General features: G+C 36.3%; 1 protein-coding gene across 1 annotated transcript in view; it reads left to right on the forward strand.

Annotated features, from left to right (window-relative positions):
* The first annotated feature begins 1,094 nt into the window (after positions 1-1,094).
* The window catches only part of ENPEP (glutamyl aminopeptidase), a 106,244-nt gene continuing 93,052 nt past the window's right edge, over positions 1,095-14,286 (forward strand). The window contains exon 1 of the mRNA XM_007191041.2: positions 1,095-1,984. Coding sequence (XP_007191103.1) covers positions 1,359-1,984 — 626 coding nt within the window. The 5' untranslated portion in view covers positions 1,095-1,358. The remainder of the gene's footprint in view (positions 1,985-14,286) is intronic.

Below are 14,286 nucleotides of genomic sequence, written 5' to 3' on the forward strand. Positions count from 1 at the left end.
GGCAGTATAGTTAAATATTTGGATTTTGGACTCAGATAACCTGAGTTCAAGCTCCAATTCTGTGACCTTGAGCAAATGACTTACCTCTTTGAATGTCAGTCCTTCCACCTCTAAAATGGGCATCATAATAGTATCAGTCTTATAGAGTTGCTGGTAAGTCTTAAATGATAACTTCTATGAAGTACCTAGCATAGTGCCTGGCATATAGAAAGCTCTCAAATTTTTTATATTTATGATTGTACTGCTACTATTAGAGATGGCTTGGATGTATACATCTTAGCTACTCATAAACATGGAAGTCATTATTGTGATTTCTATCATCTTGAGCTTTTCATTCAGAGGCAGTAGGTTTGGGCAGATAACAGATCTTTCAACAGCCAACTTTGCACCTGGAATCTCCTCCAAACATCATCTACCCAACTCTAGGCTAAAGAATTCAATCTCACTTAGGCAAGATTATCTAACAGAGTTTAGTTATTTAACCTAACAAGTTAACCAAGTTTATCTTACTTGTCCTTCTGTCCTTCCAACCCATTACTTTTCTCTCTTATCTTCTTATGCTTTTCAGCTCCAGTACTGGTTTGACTAATTTATATTTCCTTTTCTCTTTCATCCAGCATCAACTGAACTGATTTAGGGTGACCTGGCCATGTTTTACTAATCCACCAATTCAACAAATATTTACTCAGTACCTAAGTGGTCCTTGAATTTATGTATCACTCTGTGCATGGAACTCCAGGACCTGACTTTGGCAAAAGGCAGAATCTGAATGTTTACATAAGATGAGGAAAAAGAATGAAAAGAAAACACAGCTACCTAAAAAATAGCTGAGATGCAAGAAGCCCTTTGGTTAGGAGAGAGAGACTGTGCACACAACAGGAAGAAGCCACAGACTCAGTGGCAAAGGGTGAGTTTTTCCATCACAAGCACACCTCTTTCCCAAACGCTCTCTCCTCGAAAGCTGCTGACAGAGCTTTGGCAAAGGATCGTCCTCCCGCTGGCTGATAAGCTAAGCCCTGTTTTATATTTAACTCACTCCAGTAGGAGGGGTGGAGTGGGGGATGCGTTGTTTGTAAGAGGAGCCGTGACAAAATTCTCGTCAGTCCTCTTCCTCCAGCTCAGCTCCTCTTCTGGAGTCCTTACCCCACCCCCTTGTTTCCACATTCATCCTTGAGTGTCTAGTGGGAACGTGAAGGGAGAGGAAAAGACTCAAGCAGCCAGAGAGAGAGAGGTGTGGGAAAGGCGAAAGCAGGCTGCCAAACCAGGGAATTCCTTCCAATTGAAAAAGGAAGACTGCTGACGTTAGTCAGTTAAATTTAACAATCTTTTATGTGTAACATTTGACTTTGGAAACAAAAATGATCTTGGAGGAGGGAGAAGGCTCTAAGAGATATTGCATTAAAAGGAAACATGTGGCCATTATCTGTGCAGTGGTGGTGGGTGTCGGATTAATAGTAGGACTTTCCGTGGGCTTGACCAGATCGTGTGACTCTACCGATGGAGGACAGGGCACAACCCAGGCTCCTTCCCACAGGCCTCCCACTTTGAGCCCTCCACAGGACCAGGGGGTCTGCCCTGCCAGTGAAGATGAAAGTGGAGGCTGGAAAAATTTCAGGCTGCCGGACTTCATCAACCCAGTGCACTACGACCTGGAGGTGAAGCCCCTGTTGGAGGAGGACACGTACACGGGCAGTGTGAACATCTCCATCAACGTGAGCTCACCCACCCGGAACCTGTGGCTGCACCTCCGGGAGACGAGGATCACTCAGCTCCCGGTGCTGAGGAAGCCTTCTGGGGAGCAGGTGAAAGTCAGGCGGTGCTTCGAATACAAAAAGCAGGAGTATGTGGTGGTGGAGACAGAAGAAGAGCTTGCACCCAATGGTGGCAAGGGTCTCTACCACTTGACCATGGAGTTCGCCGGCCAGCTGAACGGCTCGCTTGTGGGGTTTTATAGAACAACATACGTGGAGAAAGGACAAATCAAGTAAAAATTTTTTTTTTTTGCTTTATTTCTCCAAAGCTATATATTTGCTTTCCATTTCTTCTCCTTCCTTTTCACTTTCCACCTTTTAATTATATTGATGGTCTGATCTTTATCTAAACTTGGTTTCATTTCTGCCTGTTCATCTGGGAAGCAAAAATTCTTGCCATTTTATATTTTCAAAGCCTATCACAAAATTTGAAAGTATTGAATGAGCTGCATAGAGTCTAAAAAATCAGTGTAAGTCCTTTATTTCATCAGGAAAAGTCATAATATACTGCATTCTATCCTTAATATTTACATAAACTACCTCAAACTTTAAAAATACATGTGTCTGGTAAATTTCACTGGTGATATTCTTGGGCTATATGGCAATGATTTTAAAGTGAACTTTTAAAATGATATCACACTAAATTTAAGTGAAAATCAGTAAATATCAATTATAATTTTGTCTGTTTTATTGGAGAAGAAACATTGAAAGAGTATGTAAAATCCATGCAATTGTCTTTGTGTTTTCATTTAGGAAGGAAGGTAGGACTATGTCTTTTTAATCTCATATGGCCAGAACCATGTTTTACAGATAAGCTTTCAATACTCATTGAGTCCATACATTAGTGGTAGCACATGGATAAATCTTCAGGCTTATTATCTATCATGCAGTATGCAATGGTTATGCTAAGCCTTTTGTGACATAAAAGATATATTAAGCAATTAAGAACATAAATATATCCCCCCCACACAGCCCTCCTAGTATACATGTATATATACTTGCATTCCCTGAGTCTAGCCAAATGGTCTTGCCTTGTCGCTCAATCAGAGGCTATTACTAGAGCTTTGTCAAAGGCATAAACTCTCTCAATGAACTCAAAAAACCTTCACTCTGTGGGTGTGGTCCTTGCATCAGAGAGGAAGGCTACACCTGAGGTACCACTGAACTTGAAACTGCTTTGACCTTTGCCTACTTAGATTCTGAACAAGTAAATGATTAAGAAACCTTATGTCACTGTTCAGAGTGAGACTGAGGCCAGCCCTCTGAATATTCCTTTCCTATGTTGTTTTAAGCATTTTATAGAGCAAGGCAAATCTTTTGGTCAAAATTCTTCCTATTGTTTGTCAGAGAGACCCAGGGATTAAAATAAAATATTATACATTCTTATCTCACTGTGCAGTACAGCAATAGACTGAGTAGAAATGATAGTCTGAAAAAATATTTGGAGGGATCATGTTCATATAGATACTGTATCTTAATATTACTTGCAAAAAACAAGCTTCTTTATTGTTTACATATTCTTTCTGTTTATAAAAATTACAAATGTTGAAAGCATAGAAAATTATAAAAAGGAAAAAAAGAACCTATAAATAATTTCACCACCCAATGGTTAGCCCTGTTAAAATGCTAATGTATATTCTAATTGTTTTTAGGTAATCAAAATTGTAATTATATTATGTCTACATATCTCTCTGTCCCATATACCTTTTAACTGAATATATTGTAAGCATTTCCCTTTGTTAAATATTTTCAAGAATCTGATTTTAAAGACTGTGTAATATTCTACTGCATGAATGCAGTTATTTTTTTAAAACCAATTCCCTAATGTTGGACATTCAAGTAGCTTCCAGTATTTTATTACTAAAAACAAGTCAGAAAGAACATAGTTGTAAGTACCTCTGTAAGTGTGTATCTGTTTATTTTCTCATGTTAGGATATAGTCCGAAAAATAGAATTGCTGGGTCAAAGGGTACAAATATGTCAAGAAACATGTAACATTTATTTTGTTTAATTATTTCATAAATAAGACACATTCACTACAGAAAACTTGAGAAACAGAAAATTATAAGAAAAAAAATCCATCTATAAGTCCATCATTCAAGCATAGTCACTGTTAGCATTTAGGCAGACGTTCTTCTAGTTATTTTTTCTGGATACAGATAAACATGGCATTATTATGCTGTATATAGTATTGTGTAACATGTTTTTAAAATATGTCAACACTTTAACATGTAATTTGGTATTCTTCCACAAATGACTTAATGGATATATGATAGCCCATTGTATCAATATAATGTTAATTCATTCAACTTTCCCATTAGATTTGGGCACTTAAATTGCTTCTACTTTTTTACCTACAAACACCTATAAAATGTAATGAACAGCCTTATAAAAAACTATGAATAGTATTTTCTAATATTCCTATAGGAAATTTCTTAGGAAATTGGCTCAAACTACACATGTACAAGTGCATGCATGTGTGTGTATATATACACACACATCTACACATATATAACACATGTGCATGCACATATGTATATGCGTGTGTCTCCAAACTGACTTTCAAAAATATGTCCCAAATTACATTTCCACAAACAATGAATGAAAGAACGTATTTCTCTGAGCCTTACTAACAATAAGATGATTTTTTTAAGTGTTTGCAATTTGGTAAAGGAATAATACTCTAAAGAATATCTACCTTCAAGAGATTCTAAAAATCTGTTAGTGTAAAGTGAAAACAAGTCAAAACTTTTAAATGATTATTGCTAAGAGTTTAAAACTGCTTTTTGGGTTGTGAAAACAACAGAAATTGCATCTGAGTAAAGCCATCAAAATACTTTATAAAATTCTATACACTACAGGAAGGCCAAAAAATATGGAACACAGTTCCATTAATAAGTTTCTGTTATGTATTTTATAAGTACAAAAAATTACTATATGCTAAAATATATATTATTCATTCTAACTCTTTGGATTATTTTACTGTATGAGTTAGTTTTATGATAAGATATATACTTGAGAGAGGACATTCTGAAACTTAACTGTCTTAGTTGTTAAAATACTCAGAAATACTAAATGATGCAAGGTTGGGGAGGAAGGCTGTTGCTCAGTTAGGCTCCCATGGAGGACTGGTGTCACCAGGTTTGTCTGTTTTCATTGGTAGCAGTTGAGGCTCTCACATTACACAGGATGCAGCCAGTTTTGCACTGCACACATGGTTTTGGAATGGTTCTGGAACATACTCAATAACCTCATTTAGGCTCAATGGAATACTTTTTGTTTTTCTTATTATGAAATATTTCAAGCATATGAGAAAACTGCATTGTTTTCTTTCAAGCCTGTGAATAACATTTTGACAATGCAGGCCTCTAGTGGGTCTCATCTACAGAGCGCAGAGGAGGGCCACAAGAGTGAGTTCAGGGGGAACAGCACCATCCGTTCATATTATAGAGTGAACTTTGTAATATTTGATGCTCACACAATTTCAAATGCCATCAGAGTAATGCATTTTATGTATACCATCAAGATTATACTTTCCAACCCTTCTGCCTTATTGTAAAATTAACTCCAGGATTGAGTATATGCGGTATGGGATATGACTGTCGCAACCACAATGCAAATAAACATTAGTGCACTCAATAGTAACCAAAATTACTTGATTTCTGTAAATACAACCGACACTTGAACTTCACGGAGAAGAGACAACTATCTGAGCTTCTTTCTCTCAAAATTCAGAGGCAAATGGAGACTTGGAGAAGAAGGTAGAGCCAGTTTAGAGTTCCCTAGCCATAATCACCGTATCATCTCACTGGGGAGAGAGCTATAGTGAGGCTCAGGAGAAGAAAGTTTGGGAAACTTAACAGCCACTTTTCCTACTCTCTGGTCTGTTCCTTCGGGTCTGAGGAAAACCACTTCGAAGGATTGGAACCTTTGGAATGTTTTCCTGCCCACACCACCAAACCACTTCAACACTCTTTCTCAATAGTTATGTAGGATTTCCAGTTGTTCTCTTCTCAGAGTTCCCCTCCACTCACATCTCCAAAGTATGTAACGATATTCTCCTCTCTCCAAGGTTCAGCATTTCCTTCTCTGCATTTGGATTGCTCTTACACAGCATTTCCTAATTATCTGTTCCACAGAGTTCTAGTTGCATGGGATATTAATAGATATTGCCAGAAAAATGCAAGGGAGGAATTCTGTGGCCAAATTTCTTTGGGAAATAATACTAAACACAAAATTATGTTAAAGTTTTTTAAACTTAAAAGTTTTTTAAAATGGTGGGACTTTTCAGAGACTTTTATATGATAATGTTCATTAGGAACCTCTAGAAGCTGCCACAGTATGCAGTTTCCCAACTGCATGAGACTGTGGAATCTTCTGTGGGTCCCTGAGAGTAGGGTCCCTGTGTCTCTCTTGTTCACTACCTAGCACACGGAGAGAACGTAATGATTATTAAATGAATATATAGAAATTTTCATATAGGCTCTCACACTAGTGTCCTCTGTAACATGCTGGGACATGCTGCATCACCACAGCCCCTTTTCCATAGAGGAATCCAATATCCACCAATGACACCTCCACCTTCCCACTCAGTCAGGATGGAAAACTTCCCTTGGTTCCTTTTCTCCCCATCTTGTCAAAGGCAACAGGAGTCAGTAGAATCTTTTTTTGACTTAGGAATGCAGTCTTCATACTTTAAGGACTGAGAACCATTGGAATTGACAGGAATTGCAACAAGAATTTAAAAGAGGGACAGATGGTTTCCAGTTTGGGTTTTCTGGGTTTTTACAGCATTGCTGGGATTGAAGCTGAATTTTGATGTAATGGTGGGATTTCAATAGGCAGAGGCAAGCAAGAAGGTAAAAGCAGGCAAACAGGAAAGGCACTAGGTCAAAAAAGCATAGTAGGGAGAAGAAATAAGTTTGTAGGAGAGGTTTATATGAAGAGGCTAGATAGAGATAACTCTGGAAAACCCATAGGAAAAAAAAAGTAAGGATAATTAATGACAGGCATTATGCAGGAAAAGTTAACCAATGACTATTTACATGGGGAGGAAAGAACTAAATCTATACATGAGTATATGAGAGAAACTGCAGTTATCCAGGAAAGAGAAGATGATGAGGATCAGGTAGGACAGTGATTTCAGGACAGACAGAAGAGAACATAATGGAGAAAATAGCTCGCAGGTAATGTAGTCAGGATTTGCAGACTGACTGGCTATGGGGAAGAGATGAGTTATAGATCTAGGATGCTCCAGATATCTGATCTGATAGCCCACACCTTTCACTGATATTGAAAATAGAAAAACCAGGTTTAGAAGGGAAGGTCATGAGTTCTGTGGCAGATGTGTTGAATGCCTGTCAGACATCTAGGAAGAGATGTCTAGTAGGCATTTGGATAATTAAATCTGAAGCACAAGGTTAGGGCTTGTGATAAAGATTTAAGAGTTAAGTGGAAACAGAGCAGAAAAGAAATCATTGAGATGGTCATAATTAAGTGCGTGTGTGTGTGCATCTGTGTGCACGTGTGCGTGCATTATATCCTCACGCACAGATATGTATCCTCATTTGTAGTTTTGATCTTGAAATTTCATTGTATGTCAGTTTATTCATTATATTGATAGGTCGAGCTATCAGTATGCCCATTATCAATAAAGAACAGCTTCAGCAGGGGTGTCTTGTTTACTTGTTGCAGGATGCGTAGTAATTTCCTTTATTTTGGAAGCAAGGAAACAATAAGAAATTTTACTTGACCTTGAGTATCCTCTACATAGAAAAAATGCATTTGGAAAATAAATTTAAATAATTAATTGGTTCAAACCACCATAAAAATAGGTTGGAGTTTGAATAATCTAGATGGGTTGTCTTGCACTGATCAGCTCCTCTACTGAATTCTGGAACCCTTTACTAGTCTGCAAAGATACTTCATTACGGCTGCCTTGCCTGCATCAGAAGTCTTTCATTTAAGTTTTTCACCCATACCTTGTTGTTTATTTTGCTGGCTCAAGATATTAAACTGCTGAACATAGCCTGAGGGTCTTCATGGGAAACAGTACGCCAGATGATTTATGAGGTAATCAAGTAGTTGGTTTGTTTTAAGTTGATTCAGAGTGAACGGTTGGTGCTTGCAATCATCACTTCCTCTCTCTTCAGCTTTCTCTAAGGTCACCTTGATCTGATGCACTCAGAGAAGTCAGAGGAATGCCTTCCCTTTTGTAAATTAACAAGCTACACAGAATTATATTTTTAATGTGCTGGGTCTAGTAAGTGACTTACAACACAGAGAGGCCCCTATGTAAAAATGGTTTACCTCAGCACATTTGCCTGGCATTATAATTATTTAGGACATACCCAAGAGTTACTCCTGAACATACTGTGAGATTAGCCGGGTCTTTTCCATTAATTTGCAAATCAATTCATCTAATTTTAAAAAGAAGTTTTAATCACTGAATAAAACCTCCCCAAAGAAGTTGTGATCTAAAATCGTTTTGTATTGCTATCTCATATACGTTGTTTTCAAATCTGCATATATTTAGAAAACTTCAGTAACTCTGGATGGAATTTAGCATATACAAATAGGGCCTTTTTAAATAATTGAAGTATAGTTGATTTATGATATTAGTTTCAGGTATACAACACAGTGATTCAATATTTTTATAGATTATACTCCATTTAAAGTTACTATAAAATATTGGCTATATTCCCTGTGCTGTACAATATATCCTTGTAGCTTATTTATTTTATACATAGTAGTTTGTACCTCTTAATCCCCTACCACATTTGCCCCTCCCCCTTCCTTATCCCCACTGGTAACCACTAGTTTGTTCTCTATATCTGTGAGTCTATTTCTGTTTTGTTATATTTGTTTGTTTATTTTTTAGATTCCACATATAAGTGATAACATACAGTATTTGTCTTTCTCTGTCTGACTTATTTCATTAAGCATAATGCCCTTCAGGTCTATGCATATTATTGCAAATGGCAGACTTTCATTCTTTTTTATGGCTGAGTAATATCCATTGTATACATAGATACTACATCCTCTTTATCCATTCATTTGTTGATGGACACTTAGGTTGCTTCCATATCTTGTCTATGAATAAGAGTGCATGTATCTTTTCTTTTTTTTTTTTTTTTTAAATTTTTATTATTTATTTATTTGTGGCTGTGTTGGGTCTTCGTTTCTGTGCGAGGGCTTTCTCTAGTTGTGGCAAGTGGGGGCCACTTTTCATCGCGGTGCGCGGGCCTCTCACCATCGCGGCCTCTCTTGTTGCGGAGCACAGGCTCCAGACGCGCAGGCTCAGTAATTGTGGCTCATGGGCCTAGTTGCTCCAAGGCATGTGGGATCTTCCCAGACCAGGGTTCGAACCCGTATCCCCTGCATTGGCAGGCAGATTCTCAACCACTGAGCCACCAGGGAAGCCCAAGAGTGCATGTATCTTTTCAAATTAGTGTTTTCATTTTTTTTCAGATAGATACCCAGGACTGGAATTGCTGGGTTATATGGTAGTCCAATTTTTAGTTTTATGAGGAACCTCCATACTGTTTTCCATAGTGACTGTACCAATTTGCATTCCCACCAACAGTGTACCAGGGTTCCCTTTTCTCCACATCCTTACCAACATTTATTGTTTGTGTTTTTTGATAATAGCCATTCTGACAGGTGTGAGGCGATATCTCACTGTTTTGATTTACATTTCTCTGATGATTAGTGATGTTGAGCATATTTTTGTGTGCCTGTTCCCCATCTGTATGTCTTCTTTGGAAAATTGTCTATTCAGGTCTTCTGCCATTTTTATTCAGGTTGTTCATTTTTTGGGTATTGAGTTGTATAAGCTGTTTATATATTATGGATATTAACCCCTTACTGGTCATATCATTTGCTAATCTTTTCTCCCATTTAATAGGCTGTCTTTTTGTTTTGTTGATGATTCCCTTTGCTGTGCAAAAGCTTTTAAGTTTAATTAGATCCTATTTGTTTATTTTTTATTTTGTTTCCTTTGCCTTAGGAGACAGATCTAAAAAAACATTGCTACAATTTATGTGAAAGAGTGTTCTGCCTATGTTTTCTTCTAGGGGTTTTATGATTTCTGGTCTTACATTTAGGTCTTTAATTTATTTTGAGTTGATTTTTGTATATGGATGAGAAAATGTTCTAATTTCATTCTTTTACATGTAGCTGTCCAGGTTTCTGAGCACCATTTATTAAAGAAACTGTCTTTTCCCCGTTGTATAGTCTTGCCTCCTTTGTCATAGATTAATTGACTATAAGTGCATGTGTTTATTTCTGGGCTCTCTATTCTGTTCTATTGATCTACGTGTCTGATTTTGTGCCAGTATCATACTGTTTTGGTTACTGTAGCTTTGTAGTATAGTCTGAAGCCAGAGAGTGATATCTCCAGCTTTGTTCTCTTTTCTCAAGATTGCTTTGGCAAATTGGGGTCTTTTGTGGTTCCATATGAATTTCAGGATTATTTGTTCCAGTTCTGTGAGAAACATCAGGAGTATTTTGATAGGGATTGCATTAAATCTGTAGATTGCTTTGGGTAGTGTGGACATTTTAACAGTATCAATTCTTCTAATCCATGAACCTAGGATATCTTTCCATTTCTTTGCATCACCTTCAATTTCCTTCATCAATGTCTTATACTTTTCAGAGTATAGGTTTCTCACCTCCTTGGTTAAGTTTATTCCTAGGTATTTTATTCTTTTTGATGTGATTTTAAACAGGATTATTTTCTTGCTTTATCTTTCTTTTGGTTCATTATTAGTGTATAGAAAAGCAACAGATTTCTGTATACTAATCTTGTATCTTGCAAGTTTACTGACTTCATTTATTAGTTCTAACAGTTTTTTAGTGGAGACTTTAGGGTTTTCTATATATAGTATCATGCAAATAATGACAATTTTACTTATTTCTTTCTTATTTGAATGCCTTTTGTTTTCTCTTCTTGTATGATTGCTGTGGCTAGGATCTCCAATACTATGTAAATAATTGACAAGAATGGGCATCCTTGTCTTGTTCCTGATTTTAGAGGAAAAGCTTTCAGCTTTCCACCACTGAGTATGATGTTAGCTGTGGGTTTGTCATGTATGGGTTTTATTATGTTGAGATATGTTCCCTTTATACCAACTTCAGTGAGAGTTTTTATCATGAGTGGATGTTGAATTTTGTTAAATGCTTTTCCTACAGCTATTGAGATAATCATGTGATTTTTATGTTTCCTGTTGTTAATGTGGTGTATCACATTGATTGATTTGTGGATCTTGAACCATCACTGCAGCCCTGGAATAAATCCTACTTGATCATGGTGTCTGATCCTTTTTATATATTGTTGAATTCAGTTTGCTGATATTTCATTAAGGATTTTTATATCTATATTCATCAGAGATATTGGTTTGTAATTTTCTTTTTTTGTAGTATTTTTGCCTACTTTCAGTATCAGAGTAATGGTGGCCTCATGGAGTGAATTTGGAAGTGTTCCCTCCTCTTCAATTTTTTTAGAATAGTTTGAGAAGGATAGATATTAGCTCTTCTCTATATGTTTGGTAGAATTCCCCTGTGACGCTGTCTGGTCCTGGACTTTTGTTTGATAGGAATTTTTTTTAGATTGGTCTGTTCAGATTGTCTATTTCTTCCTGATGCAGTCTTGGAAGATTTTATGTCTCTAGAAATTTATCCATTTCTTCTAGGTTGTCTAAGTTATTGCTTTATTGCTGTTCATAATATTCTCTTATTTTTTTAAATCTCTGCTATATTGGTTGTAATTTCTCCTCTTTCATTTCTTATTTTGTTAATTTGGGTCCTCTCTCTTTTTTCTTGGTGAGCCTGGCTAAACACTTATAAAGTTTGTTTATCTTTCCAAAAAAACAGCTCTTGGTTTTATTGATCTTTTCTATTTTTTTTCAGTGTCTATTTATTTCCTTTCTGATCTTTATTATTTCCTTCTTTCTGCTGACTTTGGGCTCTGTTTGTTCTTCTTTTTCTAAATCTTTTAGTTGGTAGATTAGGTTATTTATGTGAGACTTTTCTTGTTTCTTGAGGTAAGCCTGTGTTGCTATAAATTTCTCTCTTAAAACTGCTTTTGAGGCATCCCATAGATTTTGGATAGTTATGTTTTTATTTCCATTTGTCTCAAGGTATTTTCTGATTTCCTCTTTGATTTCTTGATTGACCCATTGGTTTTTTAGTAGCATGTTGTTTAGTCTCCACCTGTTTGTGTTTTTCCTGTTTTTCTTCCTGTAAATGATTTCTACTTTCATACCACTGTAGTCAGAAAAAATGCTTGATATAATTCTTATCCTCTTAAATTTGTTGAGACTTGTTTTGTGGCCTAGCATACAATCTATCCTGGAGAATGTTGCATGGGCTCTTGAAAAGAATGTGTATTCTGCTGTTTTTGGATGGAATGTCCTGTAGATACATATTAAGTCCAACTGATCTAATGTGTCATTTAAGACCACTGATTTCTTAATGGTTTTCTATCTGATGATTCTATCTGGATGACTGTCCATTGATGTAAGTGGTGTGATCAAGTCCCCTACTATTATTGTATTATTGTCAATTTCTCCCTTTTTGTCTGTTAATCACACTCATATTCCCAAATTAGTTATCTGGCTTATTTCTGAGGTGTGACTAAACTGAAACATTCTTGCAGAGAGTGACCTTTCCTCTTCCTTTGCCTGGGGAAGAAATCAGAATCAAGAGGAATTCAAAAGAAAAAAGCAGCTGACTAAACATGGGGTTGGAGCCTCATGGATCTTCTTATAAATCCTTAGTACACTGGGGAAGTGTACAGGCTTCTTTATATTCTGATGCATTTGCAATTCACTACAGTCTACATGTGTTAGAAACTTCAATTGATTAAACTGTTATCACAAAAACTAATCAGTAATACTGAAGAATAAATTCTTGGCTGGGACTTTTTGGGTAACTTTATTTTGAAATAATTTCAAACTTAACAGAACAGTTACAAGAACAATACAAGGAACTCCTAGGAACACTACCAATTGTTTACATTCTGTCCTATTTCCTCTCTCCCCAGCAACCCCATGTCTCTGTCTCTCTCTCGACCTTTAGAGTATATTGAAACATTGTCTCCCTTTACCTCTTCACATTCAGTATATATTTCTTAAGTACAGGGACATTTTCTAACATAACCACAGTACAGTTATCAGAATCAGAACATTTAACATTGATATGATAATAATCTAATCCACAGTCATAATCAAATTTCATCAATTAACCCAGTATTTTTTTCCCAGTCCAGTATCCAGTTTGGATTCATGCAATGCATTTAATGTCATGCCTTTTTAGACTCCTTTAAACTGGAACAGTCCCTTGCCTTTCCTTGTCTTTCACAACCTTGATATTTTTGAAGAGCACAGGCCAGTTATTTTGAGAATATCCCTCAGTTTTAGTTTGTCTGATTTTCCTCATGATTTAAAAATGCAAGTTAAGCATTTTTGTCAGGAATTTCACAGAAGTGATACTTAGTCCCTCTCACGAAGTCACATCAGGAGACACATTATGTTGATTTGTACAATTATTAGTGATCTTTGATTACTTGCTTAAGGAGGTATCCAACAGTTTTCTTCATTGTAAAGTTATAATTTTGTTCTTTGTAAGTAATTTTCAGAGAAAGTGTTTGAAACTATTCAGATACCCCTTTCCTCAACAAACTTCCATCCACTTTGTTTTGGCACCCACTGATGATTTTCTAAAGCCATCATTCCTCCTAAAATTATTAGTAGGCAATCTACTGTAAAGAAGAGCTTTCCTTCGCCCCACTTATTTATTTATTCATATGTTTTATCATGGATTCTTATTTTAATCAGTAGTTTATAATTCCATTACTTATTTTGATGTCCCCCCAGATCTGGCCAGGGGTAATCCCCTCAAGCTGGCTTTTGTGTCCTTTTAACTTATTCTTATGATTCTTTGAAAACTTCCTTACTTTTTGGCAAAGCAAGATGTTCCAGGATCATTTTGGACCTTTCTGATCCAGCACTGGAATCAGCCATTTTTATGAAGAGTTCTGGTTCCTTTTATTGGAGTGTGGTAATGGGAACTAGTTGTGCTCATTGCTACAAGCTTGTCATTTCTTCTAGTCCTGTTCAGCAGACAAAACTAGGAAATACATGTCTCTGTGTATTTTTATATCCATTTACATATATAGATACATGTGTATGTGAAAAATCATTGAATATACACTGAACCTGCAGTTACAGTTCAATACCAAGGTCTAGTCTTCCTTTTTTACAAGTTTATAACTCTCTTCCCCAGCTGTGAGAAACCTGCCTTCTGTTCTCCTCATTTTTTTTTCATTTGCTCAAGCTTGGGATACAGAGAAGATTGTTTCTGAACTGTTAACTCATGCCACTGCAACAATCCAAATCTAAACCTACTTACTGGAGCTCAATATTGATTTACAGTTATTTTTAGGTAAAATTTATATACATTAAATGCACACAACTAATGGGAACAATTCAATGAATTTTGACAAATGCACACATCTTTGTTAACCACACCCATA

Source organism: Balaenoptera acutorostrata, chromosome 5, assembly GCF_949987535.1.
Source record: "Balaenoptera acutorostrata chromosome 5, mBalAcu1.1, whole genome shotgun sequence".
NCBI lineage: Eukaryota > Metazoa > Chordata > Mammalia > Artiodactyla > Balaenopteridae > Balaenoptera > Balaenoptera acutorostrata.